At 38.6% G+C, this 22,027-nt stretch overlaps 1 protein-coding gene across 1 annotated transcript in view; it reads right to left on the bottom strand.

Annotated features, from left to right (window-relative positions):
• LIN7A (lin-7 homolog A, crumbs cell polarity complex component) overlaps nt 1-22,027 on the bottom strand; it is a 116,856-nt gene that overhangs the window by 23,783 nt on the left and 71,046 nt on the right. The window contains exons 3-4 of the mRNA XM_032346905.1: nt 11,853-11,924; nt 9,239-9,448 (exon numbers count right to left, since the gene is read on the bottom strand). Of these exons, the coding sequence (XP_032202796.1) occupies nt 9,239-9,448; nt 11,853-11,912 (270 nt within the window). The 5' untranslated portion in view covers nt 11,913-11,924. The remainder of the gene's footprint in view (nt 1-9,238; nt 9,449-11,852; nt 11,925-22,027) is intronic.

The following is a 22,027-nucleotide window of genomic DNA, read 5'->3' as shown; positions in this document are numbered from 1 at the left end:
AGATTTCCTCTTGCACTTAAAAGGAAATAAAACCTCTTTGGTTGCACCTACATGAATCTGTCCCATTCCCAGCCAGCCCTTGAGCTCATGGTATCTGACTCTCCATGATGCAGTCGATCTGTTCATATTGGCCAGTCCCACGTGGCAAGCCACAGACTTTCTTACCTGGGTGCCCCCACACAAACTCTCTCCTCTGAGGACAACGGACTCTTCCTTGCCCTCTGTCTCAGACAGACTATCCCTAATGGTTATTAAAAGTACCTTCTCATACTCTTTTATACAGCACCTTATTTTCTTCTCCTTTTCCCTTTCTGGCACCTGTCACAGGGCTTACTTATGAGGCAGTTTTATGTCCAGAAGAATAAATTTTTGTGTTTTTTTGTGTGTTGTGTTTCCCCACCCCCCATACCCTTGGCTTCCTTCAAACCACACCCAGGTGACAAAAAAAGGACTCAAAAAAATAGCTGAAAACCTTTGGCTGTTCTGCAGAAAGAAATGGCAGCAGTATCTTCCATCATCCAAAGATGAGATAGAATTGGGGCTGGGGGGACGGCCAAGAGGCGGCCGAGGGGCTTCGTCGACTGGAGAGACAAAAAGTGAAAGGAGGAAAGTTTCCAAGGTGGCCGGGCAGGATCGGGAGGAAGCTGGACAAGATTCAGCACATGCTTGCCTAAGACTGGAAAACCAGTTGGCCCCCAGCCTGTGAGGCTGTCCTATTCCATGGTCTTGGACACCCGTATGCCCTCTGGACTTAGCACCCTGCAGAAGGCTGTAGAAGGCTGGTCTTAGGCTGGTCTTATTCCCTGGAACTTACAAAAGTCACCTTACATGGAAAAAGGGGCTTTGCTGATGTGATTGCATTAAGAATCGAGATGAGGAGATTATCCCGCACAATCCAGGTGGGCCCTAAGTGCAACCCCAAGCGTCTTTATAAGAGGGGAGTGGAGGAAGGTTTGACCCCGGAGAGAGAAAGGTAATGTTACCGTGGAGGCAAGAGATTTAAGCGAGATAGCCACAGGTCAAGGAATGTCTGCAGCCACTAGAGCTAGCGGAAAGAGAACAGGATTGTCCTCTAGAAACTCAGGAAGGGGTCAAGCCCTGCTCACCCCTTGGTTTTGGGTCATTCAACTGATGTCAGACTTCTGCCCTCTTGAACTCTGAGAGAACTCTTTTCTATTGTTTAAGCCATCAAGTTTGTGATCATTTGTTGGAGCAGCCATAGGACTGCTCCTGTATCAACTATCTGGAGTGAAAATCTCATTATTCTGGCCAGTGTAGAACAGAACTCAGTCATCAGGGTGATTTCCTTCAGGTTGGAGAAGTGACAGATATATCACCAGTACCATATAGATTTATGTGTATATTCTCATTATCACTATCAGCATCACTTTCCTACTCTCTACCAGGCAGAAAGTTCCATCAGACTTAAAACCTTTTTTATTTTGTTCACCATCTGTACCCAGGGCTTCGCTCAGCAGCTGTCATATAATAATTGCTCTACAAATAATTGTTGAATGAATGAAAAAAAATTGCTAAAATAGCACAAAACAAGGAAAACACAAAAAACAAATGGTAAAAATAACTGAGCAAGACTGCACTAGCAACTACAGAGAACCATCAAAAACCCATTGTCAGCAAGCTAAGCAGAGATTTAGGTCAGTCTGACCCCATGTGTAGGAGTGCTTTTGAGCATCTAGATATCTGTCTTTTATTATTGCCTAAATGTGAGTGTGTCCTGGCACTGAGCCATTTTCAGTCAGTTTTACCAGAACAATCTCAGGATTGAGATTTGGATGCTCAAATCTCAAGTAGAGCTGTTCATGTCTGAGAACCAGTACTCACAGGGCCCAGGGCAGCAGGCTGAAACCACACAGCGGGAAGGCCGCAGCTATAGCCTGTGAGCTCTTGTCACCTGTTCTGTTGGGGTGGCTGACCTCACAAGCCACATCAGGACAAAGGGGACCAGACCACTCCCTGCTCAGCGTTGCCACATACTGGAGGATATGGTGCCTGGTGTCTTGGGTGTGTCCCTCCCAAGGTGACTGGGATAATTAAACAACACAGTTGTATTTCTCGTGGCTCCTTTACAGTTGTAAGTGGAATGTCTCGTGAAGACATCCAGAGAACAAAAGTTTTCAGTACTTAAATGAGGTTCCAGCTTGCACTCCTATTTAATTATAATGGAAACAATCTGCCACTCAGTTGCCAAGAAAGGCGAAGAATCTGGAAAGGCCTCCTAGGCAGAAAGAAGTGAGGAGAATAGCTTTCCTTGAGGCCCCGTGGTCTAGAGCAGAGCTGGGGACTCTTCACCGCAGGCCTCTAGGGAAAGTGAAGACAGAGGCTCCGCCTCTCTGCCTTCCCCTGCTGAGGTCTATGCCTGCTCCCTTCTAACGGGCTAGTGACGTGGGCAGGGGTTGCGGGTCAGTGGGGGCTGTAACTGGTGTTTCCGGCCACGCTGTGGCCTCTGCGATTTCTGCACAGAGTGGACTGAGGGGTTAGCCAGCTGTGGAACGGCTCAAATACATTCAAACCAAGCTCTTCAGGCCCCTTCTGTATTCTGAGCCACCTGATTTCAAATAAACGCATCCTTTTCCAAGACATGACTATTTTTAGGAATGTTTCTTAAATTTGAAAGGTCAAAGCCCCTTGTGAGAGTCTGAGAAAAAGGACAGACCCTTTTCCCACCAATAATGCACTTACGTAAACCCATAAAGGTTAAGATACCTTGATTTTTTTCCTACAGATAGAAAAAAATATGAATTTATTAATGGCTAAGGTATATATTTACCTTTATGAATGAATAAGGCCAGACTGCCTGAGTTAGAATTTCCAACTCTGTCATTCAGTAGCTGTATGACCTTGGGGAAGTTTCTTGATTGCTCTCTTCCTCGGTTTCCCCATTTGTAAAATAAGAGTACTAATAATAGCACCTACCACAAAAGATCATTATGGGGAAACAACAAATTCATTTTGTAGAGCGCTTACAATGGTGTCTGGTGTCCAGCGATTCGATATGGAGCCTTGTCTATGTAAAGGGACTGTTCAAGGCTGAAGGTAAGGCAATGAACAAAAAATGTGCTGTCGTGAGTGCTGTGAAGTGTGTAAGTCTGACGATTCACAAGCCTGTACCCCTGGGGCCAATAATACATTATATGTTAATAAAAATAATTAATAAAACAATTACTACTGTCATTGGACACCCATTCTGATGTGGAGCTTAAATTTTCATAGAAATCTTAATACATTTCATAGTAACTTTTAAAAATTATTTTATTTGTGTTTTCTTTGTTCCGGTAATGGGCAAGTAAGATTTTCACACAGATTTCCCTTCTGGGATACTGTAGCTCTTCAGAGCTCAAATCTAAGGAATTCTAATTTTTGTTCCGCCCTCCTTCCACACCTGACAGCATTTCTGCATAAGTAATTTAGACTGTGACTACTCACCCTTAACTTGGCATAGGTATTTGTAAAATGGGAAAAAAGCCAAATTCCAGGAAAACAATTTACTCTGTTCCATCCCTAAACTTTTGCTCATTCATCTGTTATGCTTAAAAATCAATTAGCACTGTGCATACACTGTATCAACAGCTTTATTTAGGATTAACTACAGAGCTGGGCAAATTTAACTGCAATTTTCCTACCAATGATGCTCTAAAAACACGCATGGATTTCAGAGGCTAATGAAGGCCTCTTCCCACTAGCACATATTTTTAAAGTTCTGGTGCTTTTATCTTTCTGTCTTCTGCTGTTTGCTTCCCACCTGCCCTCTCTTCCATCAGTACCAGTAGGATATCATATTTCAAGTGGATTCTTTTGAAATTTCTCTGTTTAAAAAGGATTACTAGAAAATAATTATAGAGTCATAGAAAGTTGAAAAGCAATAGAGAGGGAAGCCCCACGCACCCTTTACTCAGCTTCTCCCAATATTAGCATCTTTTAAAAGTATTGTTTAATGTTAAAAATAGAAAATTGATGTTGGCACAATCCATGGAACTTACTCAGATTTCACTGGGATTGACTTTTTAAGTAACTAATAGTTAACATTTGGTAAGCATCGGTTATGATCACAATAAAGACCGGAATTCATTTCCCGTGTGTGTATTTCAGTGTGGGTTTCTGTGTATCAATTTCTGTGTGTGTGTGTGTGTGTGTGTGTGTGTGTGTGCGCGTGTTGGGACGGGGAGCAAACTCTGGCCAAGCTACCCATTTCATGCTCAACTCTTCTGAGGAACAACTGGGAGAATATCATGTAAATGCCACTCATAAATCGTAAAGTTCTAAATAAACAAAGTATCATATTGTAAGTAGCTTCCTAATCGTTCTGTTCGGGAAAAATCTCGCATTAGTCGTGTGCACAGAGAGTAGTTGGAACCTACTTACCTGTATAAAAAGGAGTGTGTGGGGGTGTGTATAGGGGTCTCAGGGAAATTCCATCTGAGGGCACAGAATCACCGTTACAGAGTTAGAAGGGAACTTGGGGCCAACTATTCCAGCTTTCTACACGTACTCTAAAATACTCCTTCAAGGTGGTTCTTCTGTTCTCTGATCAAAACTTCAAATGATGGGCACACACTGTTTCAGGATTCAGTCTTTCCCCGTTTATAGAGCTCTATGTGTTGAAAAGCTCTTTAGTATAATAAGTTTGAAATACCTTCCTTATGACTTCTACCCAAGGGCCTTGGTTCTGCCATCAGGCACCTCACACAAGGCAGGATGACTGAAGACAAGCATCATTCCCCTAAATGTTATCTTCTCCATCCTAAACAACTCTCTTCCTTCTTTAACATGTTCATTGGATACAAGACTGCTCATGTCTGGATGGACTTAATTGTTCTCCACAGGGATGGAACCAGGGCTGGAGCACAATGGGGTGGGAGCTGAACAGCACATTCCAGAGCTGGACCAGTTTCCTGCCATGTCTGTACATTATATTTGCATTAATGCCCTGACACTCACATTAACATGTTTTTGTGTTGTTCTTTTTATTTTTTCCAACTTCCCTCATATTCCTCTTGAAATCAACTGAAATCCCCAAACTTTTTTTTTTTCCTCTCTGGTTTTGATGTTTAGTCATTCCTCCCTGATTTTGCACAGAGGTAGCTAGTATTGTGGGCACAGGAGCAAGACCTCATGTAGGTTCCCATTAAATTAGGCCTATTCTTGGGGCGCCTGGGTGGCTCAGTGGGTTAATGCCTCTGCCTTCAGCTCAAGTTATGATCTTGGGGTCCTGGGATCGAGCCCTGCATCGGGTTCTCTGCTCAGTGGGGAGCCTGCTTCCTCCTCTCTCTCTGCCTGCCTCTCTGCCTACTTGGATCTCTGTCTGTCAAATAAATAAATAAAATCTTTAAAAAAAAATTAGGCCTATTCTACCATTCTACTGAGATTTTTATTTTTACTATCTGGGCTTTATCACTAAATTTATTTATTGTCTTTGCCGCCTCCACAATGGCTGCACCCTTAAAAAAAAAAAAAAGGCTTACACGCTTGAGTCCTTTCTCAAAATTGCTGATGACATACTTGGGCAGAGAAGGGTGAAAAGAAGATCAATACAAAGCTATAAACTCGAACAGTAACATTTTGACCCTCTGTTAACGTTAGATTTTAATCGAGCATTCAGCTCTGTTTTTACTGAGGATTGACATAAGAAGTAGCCCTACACAAAAGGCCTCTGTATTTTCTAGAAAATCGTATTAGGTGATTCAATGTCCCATTTGTAAGAATCCCATGGGAAATTTCTCCGAAGCTCAGGTTTAGAGAAAAAAAAAAAATTCCCTCCAATGATAGCTGAGCTGGTATGAGTTTCCTTCTGTTTTGTCTTCCAAGACACTAAGAGAGAAACTGAAAATCACCTGCTCCATTGCTGTATCTTTTATTTATATCTACTTATTTATTTTTCCCTCTTTCCATCATCCCACTTTATTACCGAATGTGCATTTTAATAGTTCTATATATACATTTTTTTTTATCAGACATTGTGACATATCCTTTCTAAAAGGAGGCAGGGGATAAAAACAAACATACATAATAAAGACATACTTTCAAATATCTTTTCAGATGTATAAAGACCCATGGAATAATTTCTTCACTTTTTAAGTAGGACTTTAGGAAATGTTCCCCAGAGTACTTGTACTAAAGTAGTTTAGGTTTGCTTCAGCCCTTCAGATCACTTTATTCTAATTTTTTTTTTCTCAGTTTATAATGACATGTTCTCAAAATCTTCCATAGTAATTTCCTCAAATGGTACTTTAAGGTGTTAAGAGAAATAATTTGATCATTTGCCAATCTTTCCTCTTTTTTAGCTCTTCCATTATGGGGTTATTATTATTTTTTCTAATTAAGTACTTCTATCTGACTGAAATTCATACTGAAATGACTTCTGGATTAGGTGTTAGAAGCCTGGGGTTCTTGCATGGGATTAATTACTCTTTGCATGGCTAGGAGAAACTCAAGAAGTTTCTCATCTACAGAATGAAAACTACCTCTTGATGAACATCTAGTCAATATTAGGCACTCTTAAAATGTATACAACTTACTTTTAAAAAACTTTAAAATATGTAGCTTATAACATATAGTTTAAATATATGGATGTGCAATACTTGAAACCCTAATTTGAGAAGCTTAAACCAGTCCAAGAGCTTGGCCACCGTAAAAGCATTAATTATACTATTTCACTGAAAAAATTATGCTTTGCTTATTAGCAAAAGTATATCAGAAATGGATTCAAAATTGGTGAAACTAGTGACTCATTAACTACATGATAAATGGAACTTCACTGGTAAGATGAAGAGTTTTAAGTATACGTGGAATATTAAAGACTTTTGGAGACACTCACCATCTTTGCACAAGCAGGGTGCAAAAATCTTGAGGAGGCTCATAGCCCATACCATAGGATTAGCGGCCCAAGTCTGATCACTAAAGCTTCTGATTTCTAACTGCCAGTTTAATAGGATCTCTCATTGTCTGAGACTGAAGGTAAGGGTAGCAAAATCCTGGCCCTGGAATGTTGTTTCATCTGCTTCAAGTGAACCTTTTTTCCCAGGTAATGACTGAAACATCTGAATGGACAGAGAAGTAGAATTTGATCAACTTCTGAAAGAGAATGAATGAGTGCCTTTTTGCTAACATGTTTGCTGAAATAGGCTTACATGTAGGGGCGCCTGGGTAGCTCAGTCGGTTAAGCGACTGCCTTCCGCACGGGTCATGATCTCAGGGTCCTGAGATCAGTCCTGAGTCAGTCTCCCTGCTCAGTAGGGAGTCTGTTCTCTCTCTCCCTCTGTTCCTCCCTCCTGCTTGTTATCTCTCTCTCTTTCAAATAAATAAATAAATAAAATCTTCAAAAAAATAAAATAAAATATACCTGCCTGTGTAGTAGAACTTGCCTTAAGACATACTTTTAGCAAGGCTAGCATTAACTATCATGGGGCTACCGCTAACCCTCTTCTACCTTCTTCAGTAAACACCCTTACTTTATCAAAGGGTGTTTCACCAAATTATGACAGGACAGTTCTTAAAAGACAGTCTGCCTCATTTTAATCTTCATCAGGGCCCTTTCTTACAACTCCCCTTATTGTGGCTAGGGAATTCAAGTGTGGGGGATGTTAGCTTATAATCATATGAATTTTGAGTGATAGAGACTGATGCATCTGATTCCACTCTCCAATACCCCCTGCAGCCTCCCAGATAAAGTCACATGGTCACTGCAAGGAATAGACGAGAGATTATGAAATGCCTACAGCTGTTTCCTTGCAAATACATGGGTTAAACAAAGGCTCTTTAGCTCCCTTGACAGATAGTTAAATGTCAACCAACCACCCATTAAATCGATTTCATTGACATTTATTGTTGCTATATATAATCACAATTTCTATTAATGTATTTTTGGTTCTTTCCTGTACTTTTCATTTTTAAAAAAATCTATATTTTCTTTTGATCTTCCCTATATTTTCGGATAAACTATAGTAAATTCATACACTGAGGTACAGATTACTTTGTGACATACTTGAATGACCTAGGTCTACCAGAAAGTTGGACTCTGAAATGATCAGTAGAATGATGCTTTGAAAAAGTCATAGTTACCTAAAGGTCAACAAGAAAGCTCATCGCAAAGCATTGTTACATAGAAAAAAGTAAATGAAATGGTAATTTGAGAACTGGAATGCTGAAGGGACATAGAATTTTCATGGATTGATGATTTTGATGGCCATTGATGGTCAGCAGAGTTGAATGAGTAGTCTGGGGTTCTGTAAAACTACTAGTTAGGCCAAAAAAATAAAAAAAGAAACAAACAAACAAAATACAAGATATAAATACACAAGAATTTACCCTTTCGTTACCAATCTCACATTCCAGATGTGTTTTATTTTAGATGTTGTGTTCTAAGCAGAGATCAACATGGCCACAAATAACCCAGATCTAGTTGATTAATTAAAATCTTAAGTTCTCAGGAAAAGCTGTTAGGAGAATAATACACAGGTGAACACTGATCTGTTCCTATTTAAACTTCTAAAATTTATGCTTTTCAATTATTTTTGATGTAAGTAGAAGTTAGGAGGAGAAAATGATTCAGATAAAGCTATTTCTTAAGCAAGTCCTTATTACATGTGGAGGTAATGGCATCCAAAGAATGCAAGGGTATGAAAAAAAAAATATGTTCATACTTCTACTTTAAAATGTTATATATTTTAATCTGCCTTAACTTCATGCCAAAATGAAAATATACAGGATGAATATATAACATAATCAAGCTTTTTGGGGGAAGAGGCTAATATATTTTTATCAGAGCTGTACATTAAGGAATTAGCTGTGCGTTATCTTTTTCCATTAAAATTATCCTTCCTCTTTAATTAAAATAAAAAATACAGGGTGAGGAGTTTTATCTTTATTTCTTAAATGCATATATTTTTCTATAGTAATTTGAATAAAAAGTGCCTTGGGATTATTATGTTCTTCTAAACATGAAATCCATTAGAGTGTCGTATCGGGGAAATTTCTACTACTTGGGATGACTCTTTGGCATGGTTTTCTAACTAGTTTGTATTAATCATACCCAAACCAACGAAACGAAACCTGAAAACTATACAAAGTGACTGCTTTTGTGGGTTTCCCGTCCATCAACACGGAGGAAGCCGTTTGGACGCAAAATTCTGATTTCTTCTGGGTTTTCAACATTGACTTCAGGAACAGCAGGGGGGAGAAAGGTGCTCAGGGGAGAAAACCTCTGGTTATTTTAGGAACATACCACTCCGTTCACTGATAGCAGCTGGTCTCCCCTTTTGAGGCCTCCGTGTCTTTCGGCCACCCCTCCAGGAATGATGCGAGAGATATAAATGGGGGAGTTTTGCTCCTTTCCTCCCATCACGTTAAAACCAAGGCCTTCATCAGTCTTTGGCAGTTCGACTACCCGAGGGTGGGAGTGGCCTTCACTAGCTGCAAAAGCTGCAACTGTTGCCTGAAAGAAAAGATGGTCACTGGGTAATAAAACGAGGGAAATAAGGCTCTTCCTACGCTTTGCAGTGGGTAGGGTCGGGCACTTCCTCTTATTTTTATAGCATTCTCCTGTGGAAAAAAAGAACACGGTGGGGAGGGAGCTTGCTTCGCTTAAATGTCATCTAGGAGTCCTTTCTTTGGCAAAGCCCTAACTGGCTATTTCCGGCTTTCTAGAATTCATCCATTCTGATACAAATGTCCCCTTTTCACCAAACTCATTCCCAGGTACTGAGGCAGCTGAAATTCCTCCTTTTCTTGCACTCCAAAATAGGTTGGGTCCATAGACTACCTCCGCACCCTGCGCGTGCTCTAATGATTTTGTGTACGTGTTGACCGTGGGCCCCAGAAGGGCAGAGATTACGTAATCTGCTTCTTTGTGTGACACAGTCTTGCCCAGTGCTTGCCCATAAATGCTCATGAATATTTACTCAATGTACTTAGAAGCACTTATACATATAAACTCTGGCGGATACGTATATAATCTCACTCTGGCCTGACCACTGGCTTAGCAAATTGAGTTTTGGGGGGGTTTTTTGGTTTTTGTTTTTGGGGTTTCTTTCTCTCTTTCTTTCTTTCTTTCTTTCTTTCTTTCTTTCTTTCTTTCTTTCTTTCTTTTTTGATTGAGGATACTTAGAGGAAAATAAAAGCTAAAACAATAGATTCAAACAGATTATTAGTATTTCACATCAATGTTGAGCATTATTATGAGAAGTCTTCTTATCTGGTAAGGATGTTTCCCCCCACATTTTACATTTAATATTTCACCTCCTGTGGGGTTGTGGGCAAAAATGAGCAGCCTATGGTTTTATATCAACACGTCCAAAATTTCATTTACTATGGATATAGTTTTAAGACTCATCTATTAATTTTTAAAAAATAAGTCCAAAACACAACTTACCATTAGTTCCCACCCCTCATGGAAAGAAAAGAACAGCCCTGAAGTAGTTTCTACCAAGAAAAGATTCTCTGCCTGCTTCGTCTTTTCCACTTGCATTCACCTGCCTTAACCACAGTTGATTAGAGGCCTACCATGAAGTGAATTACTCCACACTCTGAAAGTACTGATTGCCAACTACCGTCCATTCTTTTCCACACACAGCATTGTCACATCAATTGAGCATTATACTACTGTCTGCATTTAGTGAAATTTAGTGAATGATATGGAAATAATGGCTTGTTTTTAGCTACATGCATTTGCTCATGCAAACCTCATCGTCATGCATAGATTTTAATGGCTGACATGGATGCAATGCAGACAGCCCAGAAACAACCAGAAAATATTGTGCTATTGCAACAGTATGCTGCTATCCTGCTGTTCTACATGAATAAGAAATGAGAATGGTAAAACACTACATAATTCACTTTCCCCTTAATTAAACCATGTAGGGATCATTTTTCTGTGTGTGTTCCACTTCAGTACAAGCAAAGCAGGATATAATGATAAAAACACTCTCTTTTTGTCTGGGTTCAAAACAAAACAAACCAAAACAACTTACAAATCTACCGTGTTCAGTTACAGAATGACAACTAAAAAAAATCAGGAGAGAAACCAAACGAGGTGATATAACACAAAAGAATTTAATGGAAAATGCTGATTATTTTCACCAGTTCTTGTTTCTCATACATTATTAGAAAGAGAAGAGCTTTTGAAAAGCAAGTTGTTGTGCATCTATTGTAACACCTCTGTGTTTGTAAAATAAGAACTACATCAGTGGTCTTAGTTTAAAACTGTTGTTTCCTAATGGTCTATTTTCCAGATAATTTCATGATCCTGTTGCTATAAGAGTTCTGTTAGGGACAGAGTTCCATCAGGTTTCTCTGCAGTCTCTGGATTTGAGTCTTCAAGGAACAAATGTGGTCAGTACCACAAAAGGTGATGGGCTTTCCCTTTAGGTCAAGGTCACATTCTTTCCGCAAGCTACCCACTGCGCTGAAGATAAGGAAGAATGCTAGGTCAGTGGGTTTCAGGGGAGTTCCCTTCAAGTCTGCTTCAAGTCAAATCTTTCGACTTATGCAAATAAATCTTCATGCACTGAATAGGGAACAAGCTCTTTTGGATCAGAGACATGTGTCAGAAAACCACATATGATCTCATACAATGAACCAGTAGATTTGCTTGTGCCAAATGGACGTTTAGTGAGTTTAATGAAATCATTCTCCTTTCTTAAGCTACAGAAGCAGCAGAAACGTTCAATTGTCCATTAGGATTTTTACCTGGGAAGTAGTACTGGTTCTAGACTCTGGGCTGCCACTGATGTCTAAATTCTCTTACAGTGTACACACGAGAATACCTGAAACACACACGCGCACAATCAATTACTAGATCACTGGGGTCAAGTATACTTTCAAAGTTACTCAAGCCTTACCTTTGCTGTGGCCCTGGCACGGAATTCAGGACAGCCATTAACAGTGATCGTTTCGTGCATGTATTGATACACCTAAAATGTTCACATAAAAAAAAAAAAAAAAAAGAATGGGTAAGAACATTACGAATATCGATTCTTTCATTGCGATAGGATGACAAATTTTCATCGTAAAACCAAGTTCTATGTCACAATGCGAAATAGCTCTGGGTCAGTTATCCTGGTGATTGGGACCAAAAGTCCTTCCTTCCTTCCTTTTTTTTTTTTTTTTTTTTGGTGGGGGATGGTTGCAACAGAGAAGACGACCATTTTTATTATTGGCTATCTGCGTTCGTCAAACATAAAAACTAAGGAACACTTTAAATTTTTTTTTTTTTTAAGATTTTATTTATTAATCTGACAGATAGAAATCACAAGTAGGCAGAGAGTCAGGCAGAGAAGGAGAGAGGAGGAAGCAGGCTCACCGCCGAGCAGAGAGCCTGATGCGGGGCTCGATCCCAGGACCCTGAGATCATGACGTGAGCTGAAGGCAGAGGCTTTAAACCACTGAGCCACCCAGGTGCCCCAGGAACACTTTAAATTTTTTTTAAGATTTTGTTTATTTATTTGACAGAGAGAGAGAGAGAGACAGTGAGAGAGGGAACACAAACAGGGGGCGTGGGAGAGGGAGAAGCAGGCTTCCCCTAAGCAGGGAGCCTGACATGGGACTCGATCCCATGACCCTCGATCCTGACCTGAGCCGAAGGCAGATGCTTAATGCCTGACCCACCCCGGCACCCCTAGTAAAGTAACACTTTAAAAATACTTAAAATGTTTTTTAAATTTTTTAAAAATTTATTTTTAAAGTAACACTTTAAAAATAATTTTTAGGGCACTGCAGTGGCTCAGTCAGTTGAGTGTGGGGCTCTTGTTTTCTGCTCAGGTCATGAACTCAGGGTAGTGAGACAGAGATAGAGCTCAGCACAGAGTCTGCTTGTCCCTCTCCCTTTGCTCTTCCCCCCACCTCCGCTCCCTCTCTCACACACTCTCTCTCTAAAATAAATAAATTAAATCTTAAATAGTTTCATAAATTAATATTCCACAAAGCTGGCCTAACAATATCTTTTCCTTGCATGTTGGAAGGTATGTTACCATTCATGACACATATTCATAATTCATAAATATAGAAGATAAATGGTATTTGGGGGTAGGGACAAGTAAAGACAGAGATTCTTAGGACTAGTTGCAGAGAGGAACATATCAGCTATGGGCTCATATTAACATTTAAATGAAATAAAAATAACAGAAGTAAAATCTGGACTCAGAATGATATTGTACTAAGCACATAGTTTTTGCCGACTAATGGACCAAAGTTTAAGCCTTGCAGTCTAACTGGGGAACTACGAGGTCCTGGTTGAACCACCTCACCAGTTTGACCTTCTTTTTGCCCATCTGAGAAATGGGTAAAGAATATTTATTTAGTATAGTTTTTTCTTGAAATAATACTTTCAAGAAATAATACTCTGGCACTTAAAGACCACTCCTTAAATAGCAGGCATTATTATTAATTACGATTTTAGGCACAACTATGAAAATTGTTAGAATGTAGTAGAAAAAAAATGTTTTCCTTCTAAATTGTCAAGGATAGGGTTATAAAACCTATATATCAGTGCTAAAATACATTGCTTCATCATAAATAAGCTTAAGTATAGAGAAGGACCCTTAAAACATAGTTTGAAGATGACATTTAGGAAAAGAAACCAGGAAGGTTAAATATTTTAGACTCTCTGCCCATTTTAAAGATTTAAATAATAAAGTTGTAAAAATCAATTATATGATGTGTAGAGGTAAAAGTCCATTTGGAATTTTGCTGGGGAACTTTTTTGAGAGTGATCAATTAGCTACTTCAGTAAAAGATGAAGTAGAAAATTATTTTCCACACTTAAGTAAAAAGTTATTAAAGTGAATTCAGAATGTGATTCATGCATCTATTCAACAATCTTTCTCTGACTATCTCAGATGGACCTCTTCCCAACATTTCTTAGCTGGCTCATCATTTCTCAAAATACATTTGGTTGAGTCTCCATTAAGGCTAATGCATCTTTCCCAAGGGGCATGTTTAGAAGGAAAAAGACAAGGTGGCCTGGACTAGAAAGGTAGGGGCACCATTCAGAATCTATCACTTGGCCCTATACTTCACTAAGAAGTAGTGAGAAGTCTGAATTGGAAGGGAATAGTTTTCCAGGAAAGCATTTGTGCAGCCTGAGACTTGTTAATGCAAATTCTCCGGGTTACCAGCTGCTTAACATGTTTCCATGTTATTTCCTTGAAAGTGCATCGCTTTGTTTTGGAGAGATCTCTCTTCCACAAATTAGTTCTACTTATTTGATCTTACAGACAATTTAAGAGCAAGATTCTCCTTACTCTGCTTTTCTTGTTAATAATCTCTCTTAAATCTTATCCCTTCATTCTATCTCTTTTCTAAAAGATTTTTATTTATTTGAAAGAGAGAGAGAGCGCACGAAAGAGAGCAAACACAAGTGGGGTGAGAGGCAGAGCGAGAAGCAGTCTCCCCACTGAGCAGAGAGCCCTATGTGGGGCTTAATCTTGAAACTCCAGGATGAAGACCTGAGCCAAAGGCAGATGCTTAACCAACTGAGCCACCCAGGTGCTCCTCTTTCGTTCTATCGTAACTCACTATCTCTTGCTCAAAGCTCGGATTAGTGTCTTCATTGGGTCTCCCACCACCAAACACTATTAACTTTGGTTACCATTGTCAAGGACCTACCTGACCATGTCACTATTGTGCTTTTAGCTGTCTTCAGCTCTTAAAAGTTGCAAAGTCAGATGCCTCCAGGAGTTAAACCAATGACAATAATGCGGAACCCACCCTTTTCTCATGACTTCATTCCCCTACTTGTTCTCCTCCACCCTCACTGTTCCCCAAACATATCACAGGGTTCCAGCTGCTTACATCTTTGCATGTACGGTTTGCTCTGTTTGGAATGCCCTTTCACTTGGCAGCCCCTTGTGTATACCTGTTTAACACGATGCTAAAAGACCCAATTATCATTTTCTCCATTTCTTGTTCCTGGCTTCATCCAAGCAGAGAAATCTCTCCCTCCTTAGTTTTAAACCATTTGAATTTGTCTGGAGTCATTTTTGTGATCTTTTCCAGGGAAAGTTCTATCTTTGCTTGCAACCAAGGATGTTTATGAGGACAATCATTAGCAAATAATGAGGAAGTTGTCATCAATGGATGAAAGCAGAAAGCAATTTTGTGAGTTTCTGAGATAAAGTCAATAAAAATTTAAGAATAATCATCTTTAATATTCCAATTTGAATTGTGAATTAAAAAGTGGAGTATGCAACAGGCAGCTTTATGGACAGATAATCCACAGGTCCTGCAGATGCCATGTATTCATTGTACATTCCGGTCAGCTACTTGATTTCACTAGGGTTCAATTTTCTCATTTGCAACATAAACCTTAGAGTTGTAACTAACTTCTAGGTCTGTTAAGAGGATTAAATGAGGTCAGAGCAGTTTGCAGCATGTAATAAGTTTATAAAAAAATGAGCTATGATGATGATGATGATGATTAATATTCAATGTTTCCCAACTTATTTGACACTGGGATCTTTTGGGAAGCATCTCCTGGGATTGGTAGTCCATGAAAATATTTTACAGAGAATCGATGGGAGACTGTAGTTCTCAGCTGGGGTTGTTTTTGCATAGTAGGAGACATTATTTGGCAATGTCTGGAGACATTTTGGGTTGTCACCTATGCAGAGGGGGATGGCATTATTGGCATCTATTATTTGAAGACCGAGATGCTGTTAAATAGCCTACCAGGATCAGACTAGCTCTCTAGAACAAAGAACCATCTGCCAAAATGTCAATAGTCTTGAGATAGAAAAACCCGGACCTAAGAAATCATGCTCTATCATTTCTTCTTATACATAATCAATAGTCAGCCATGAAAAGACACTTACGTAGCACTGGGTAAAGGATCTTGTAAACGATTAAAAAAAGGGGGGGTTCTTGTTCAACAAATATCTTTCGGAGTAAATAGTCATGATTCTGGTGAGCATCTGATGAAGACTTGTTCAAGGCCAAGTGTAATGCTAAGCGTTTTATATCTGTAAGTTCATTCGATGCTCACAACTTAGGGCTCAGGCACTCTACACACAAGGAACCGGCCACAGAGACGGTAGTAGCATGCCTGTGACCACACAGGTAATGGCAGATTTGATGTAGAGATTCAGATGTAATTGCCTCCCAAATCTTCCCTCTTTCAACCACATGAGGCTTTCTTATTGAGACAGCATCAGACTACTATTATTTTGGCAGCAATGGGGAAACAAAAACTTGGAAGATGTCACCAATATTTGTTTACATTTGGAATAAATCCATCTAGGTTGAATATGATCCCTACCATTATACAAGTGGTGGCTGCAAATGTATCATATGATTTGGAAACTAACAAATTCATCAATCCAAATGAAAGTGAAATAGCATTTTAAATTCTTTTATGATTATAATGTACCGAGAGTCAAGGAAAAGAAGCCAAATATTATTGTTAGTCTTTTCTTCTGTAAGGCACCGCAGATTCTGATCCGTTGGTTTTTAAATACTGGCTGACATGGTCGAGTTAGAGTCAAGTCAAAACTGGGAGATATTAGTTCTATTTCCATTAGCTATGTTGCCTTATGAAAGTTACTGAGTTCATCAATTTCTGGGGACAAAATGTATCCCTACCTATCTTACTTTTCAAAGACCATTGTGCAAACATTTGTAAAACTTTGAAGGAAGTTGTTATAGGAAGCTAAAATATTTTACCAGATGCCCTGAAGAGAATTCTTAAAGGGAAAACAGAAAATGGTTGCATGAGCTTCAGTCAGGGACAGTGGGGCTTACAGTTTCCAGAATCAGCTGGGTCTCCAAATGTCTGGACAATTTCAGCTACAGCATTTCTAAGTACTTTCCACTTGGGTAAGATGGGTTTAATTTTCCTACCAACAGTCCAGTGCAAATTTGTCAATATCAGGGTTTAGACACTGAGAAAGGAGAGACTAAAATGTAGTTTAAAAGAAAAAAAATAAATATAGCAGAGTTCCATTTAATGTTTACTCAAATAATATAGCAATCAGGAATTCTCTTGGCTGAACGTAGCAGAAAATCCAACTTCAGTGGCTTAAACAAATAATAAAGAACTTCCAAAAAGTCAAGAGTAAGAAAACAGTCCAATTAAAAGCTGGATAAACTCTTTGAATAGACATGTCATCAAGGAAGATCTATGGGTGACAAATATGAAGATCCTCATCACCACAGATACTCAATATCATTAGTCACTAGGAAGATTCAAATTAAACATAATTAGATACATCTACACTCTTTTACTATGTCTAGACTTTTTAAAAACATTGACAACACCTACTATGGGCAAGAATGTTGAACAACTGGAACTCTTGTACATTGCTGGTAGGAACGCTCAATGGCACAACCACTTGCAAAAACAGGATACCATTTTGCTATAACGTTAAACCTACACTTATCTTAAGATTCCCTTATCTACTTCCAGCTATTTGTCCAAGATAAATAAAAACATGTATTCATAAAAAATGGTGTGCAAATATTTATAGCAGCCCTCTTCATACACACCACAAACTGGAAACAATTCAAATAGCCTCCGATGCCAAATGAATAATTAAATGGAAGCACATCTGTACAAAGGAATACCGCTTGGCAGTAAAAAGGAAGAAACTACTCATACATACGACGATGTAGATGAATCCCAGATGGATGTCGCTTAAATGAAAGAAGCCAGAATCCAAAACTATTTCATGTCTGTGACACTCTGGGAAAATAAGAGGAACAGAATATAGATCAAAGTTGCCACAAGTTGGGGATGGGGAAGAGTTGACTACCAGACATGAAGAAATTTGGGTGTCTTGGAAATCCTAATCCTGACAATGGTGAGGATCACATGATTGCCTGTGACAATTAAAACTCTTAGAATTGTACACCGAAAAGAGGAAATATTATTACTTTATGTAAATTATACTTCCATGACCCAAATTTTTAAAAAAGCAGAAAATATTTTGAGATGAAAATATTCTGAAACTTCATCATGGTTTTGGAAATGAAACACAAGGGCTTTGAAATACAAAGAACAACATATATTTAAAGTGCTTAGTAGAATGAAAAGATGACATCAGTTCCCATGCCTTAAAGTTTATAAATGTGGAAAGCAACATATACTTTAATGGATGGTAACATTTCTTTCAAGTAAGGATGCTCCAGAGATTTTGTAGTACCTCATTACGAAGAGGCTGGCTCCTAAAATGTCAATAGAATTACAATTAGGATTAAATACACTCCTCTATATCAGTGACTAGAAAAAAGAAATAAACCTTTCAGCAACATTGTGAATAATGAAAATTACATTAGGTAACTCGAGAAGGAAAAAAAAGTGGAAAGACAAACGATCAGAATTATTAGAGTAAATTAATGAGAAACAAAGTCCAAATGGGAAAACGATATGGTCCAAATCCTACTACATTACAGTGTTCGTTAAGACTTATGAAATCTATAGTTTTTATTTAAAAAGCAAATAAGAATGCACATTTTGAAGATAATAAAAAGCCAGTAAAAATATTAAGACTGATATTTGTATCTATATTTATAATTTTTAGTGGTTTTCTTGATTTTTCAGATTTGGAAACTCAGGTAAGAGTTGAATAAAGAAAGTTATTTGATATAGTATCTTGATTGCAAAGTATTTAAATATTCTAATGATATTAAAAGCAAAGATTGATCCTTTTTCATATCTTTTATAATTACAGCCACCTGGGTAGTTGGACAACATCTACAATATTAAGTCACAATATACCTATCATAATATACTAAAAATATGGAAGGTTTTCTGAAAGCAGATTTTAGGCAGGGGAGGTATTAAAATGAATTTGTGGCTCTAAATTTAAATGCATTTAGTGGAGTGGAGTCCATGCATGCAAAAAATCAAGTGCCTTGATGTGGATGTGCATACTATATACTTCATATGGCTAAAATAAAATAGAGATAGAGCTTAAGTTACTGAAAATACGATCTGCTTATTTTAAGAGGTTTTGTAGAAATAATCCCAGATCAACCGAAAATTGGTTCATCTATTAACGAAAAGAGTTCAAAAAATACCTAACTTTTGCCTTGAGTTTTTCTTCCATTTTGGAAAAATGGCAACCATAAATAAATGCTATGTATTTAAAACTATAACTATCTATGTATCTATCATATATGCTTTCCATATGCTTTTGTAGCAGCCAAACATTTTGTTTAAAATTGCAGTGTTAGAATTCCTATAAACTAAGGAATTTAATGTATAAAACTTCATGTCTAGAACGAACCAACCATTGTTTGCAAAAAGGAACGAAAATGACATACTGGTTACCATTCATGTCTGCTACAATTAGCAGAGGTCAAATTAATCCTGTGAAAGTCCAAGAAGGATAAAATTTCTAGAGTAATGTCTTTTTCTACAGCTTTCTAATAGCCATCAACCCTGATGAAAATATGCCACCCGCTGGACAAGAAAAATATTGACAGGTATAAAGAAGCAAAGGACAATATATCTCTATTAGACTGCAATGATTTGCAGAAGAGGGTTCAGTCAGTAAGGCAGACAATTGATGGTATTGTTGGACTAATCAAACAGGCGACTGACATTGCTTCCAGAAATGGACCTTGAAGTGGAAGTCTTCCTCCTTGGTTCAGTGACAACTGTGCCATGTAAAATACTCTTTATGTCCTCAAACCAGGAAGGGGAAGATAAATGGACTCTGCAGTTTTTAGCCACAAAATACCTTTTTTTTAGGCAGTATGCCTCAAAACTTCATTTTTTTTCAACAGTGCCGGTATGGTATATAGTAAATGCTTTTTGAAAGAGAGCACTTCCTTTCAGCACTGAAGAAAAAAACCTCAATTAAAAATTGTCAATAGGGGCGCCTGGGCGGCTCAGTGGGTTAAAGCCTCTGCCTTCGGCTCAGGTCATGATCTCAGGGTCCTGGGATCGAGCCCCACATCGGGTTCTCTGCTCAGCAAGGAGCCTGCTTCCTCCTCTCTCTCTGCCTGCCTCTCTGCCTGCTTGTGATCTCTGTCAAATAAATAAATAAAATCTTAAAAAAAAAAAATTGTCAATACAACTACTGCTCTCCAGAAGCAAATCAGCTTTCCTACAGAGCCTCCTACTTCACCAGTCTCCTGCCAAGATACAGCTGACAACTAAGTCATCAACAAGATGGCATTACCTATAATTTAAAGCAAAAATAAACAAACAATAAATACTGAATTTGAAGATCTTAAACAAATATGACATTTTGAGACTAAAAGCTTCTGGCCCTCCCTCCCCCATGTTAGCCTCTGCATACCTGCTTACTTTTTGTCCCAGTAGCCACAGGGAAGGAAGACCTGTTGCTCCTGTGATTGGTCAGCAGCCAGGAGCTGTGTTAGGCCACGGTTTTACTAGTGACACTGATCGTGTTTCTAAAAGCTCAGCCGTCATGAGACACCCCTTCATCCCTTTCTGTATCCATGTCACAAGAAATCAGGCAGGAGATGCCCACCTGGGGCAGATGTAGCTGGCCGTGTTGTTTCAAAGTCTACTTTCGCAGGCTTAACCAGACACCACAAATTCAGACTGGAGAAAAGATTGGTTCATTTAGGTGTCTGGGCCCAAAATTCATTATCTAATCTATGTTTTACTAGACAGAGCTGCCCTACAGAGGATTTGGTTACTTTCCATGCCATTAACAAAGCAGTAATATGTTTCTTATTTGGTTTTGGTCCTTTCATCTAGCATCTTTGATTGGTAACTCCCTGAGAAGGAAGGGTGAAATGCAGAAGAGGACTTGAGCACTCCCGGACCCACTGGCTATAAAACATCTTAACAGCGTAGACACTTCAGGTCTGTCTCTCACAATCCACTTGTGTAAGTCCAAGCTCAACTACCTGACTCAGACTTTCTGCTGCCCTGTGACACATACCATCTATGACTTTCTTCAAAGGACACTGAGTAGACCACAGCAGTAGAAGAGCTGAATTGAAAGGGTTCATAATTTGTGACCAATCTCATGTCTTAGAGGATTTATGTGAACATAGTATTATTCTGCTGAAGGAAAACAGCCTCAAGTTGCAAGTGATCTCTAATGCTTGGAGTTAGATAAAGATGAATATTTTGGACAGAATGATGCCTTTAAATATCCACCCATCTGCCTCGCCAAGTTACAATGGAACTACAAGTTTTTTTGAAATGTTGTTTATAGGTTAATGTTAATAAGAAGAACCATTAAGAAAGTTCTCCAGCACTCTACTGCCTAACTGATGTCGGAGGGATGAGAGGACCCTTAAGGAGGGTATTCTGGGGTCACTTAACAATGAGGATTAAATGCCCCCCTCACGCTTGACAGTAAATGGCACATCTTTTAATTTGTTTTTGGTTTTGTAGGGACTCAGTAGGAAAGCCTCAAAACTATTGGTGTGTTACATAACACAGTCCTCAGATCTCTACCAATTGTGAAATTTCCAGAGGTTATTTATATCGCTTGTTTTAAATGAATTAAAATGACGGTACTTATACTTATTTTTCCAAAGGGAAGAGAAAATACTTTGTTCAGTTTTATAGTTTTGCAACTAATTATTCTGTTATATAAAAGTACAATAATTAGCTGTTAGGCTATAAAACTGAGGAATGGCTATAATTTAAAAGAAAACTGTGTCATTAACTATTAATTTCTCTACTTATTTTTATGATGGGTTTATATTTCCTAGCGGGTTCTTTACACATATAACTTTCATAAGGTAAGGCAAATTAAATGCTTTGTACAAATCATTTAATAACTGAAGGAAAAAAGGGAGATCATAAATAACAGCATTTTCACAGGGTCCACATGGCAGGTGGCCAAGCCACCAGGGAGAAATCTCTTTCCTTATGGTTGTCTAAAAAAGAATTCCCTTAAGGCAGCTGTTCCCATCCTGTCCTTGTTACACAGCCAGAGTCCTCTGTGACAGGAAATGCCTGAACAAAATGTTGGGAAGATGTCATATCCAATTAGTCTAACACCATTCAAAGGGACTGGATTATCTCTATTTGTTTATTCGGGGTAAAATTCAAATGAGGTTTGGGGCCTAAAAATTTGTCTCATTT

Source organism: Mustela erminea, chromosome 6 (assembly GCF_009829155.1).
Source record: "Mustela erminea isolate mMusErm1 chromosome 6, mMusErm1.Pri, whole genome shotgun sequence".
Lineage (NCBI taxonomy): Eukaryota > Metazoa > Chordata > Mammalia > Carnivora > Mustelidae > Mustela > Mustela erminea.
The sequence above is the reverse complement of the archived record's forward strand: the minus strand, read 5'-3'. Positions and strand labels throughout refer to the sequence as shown.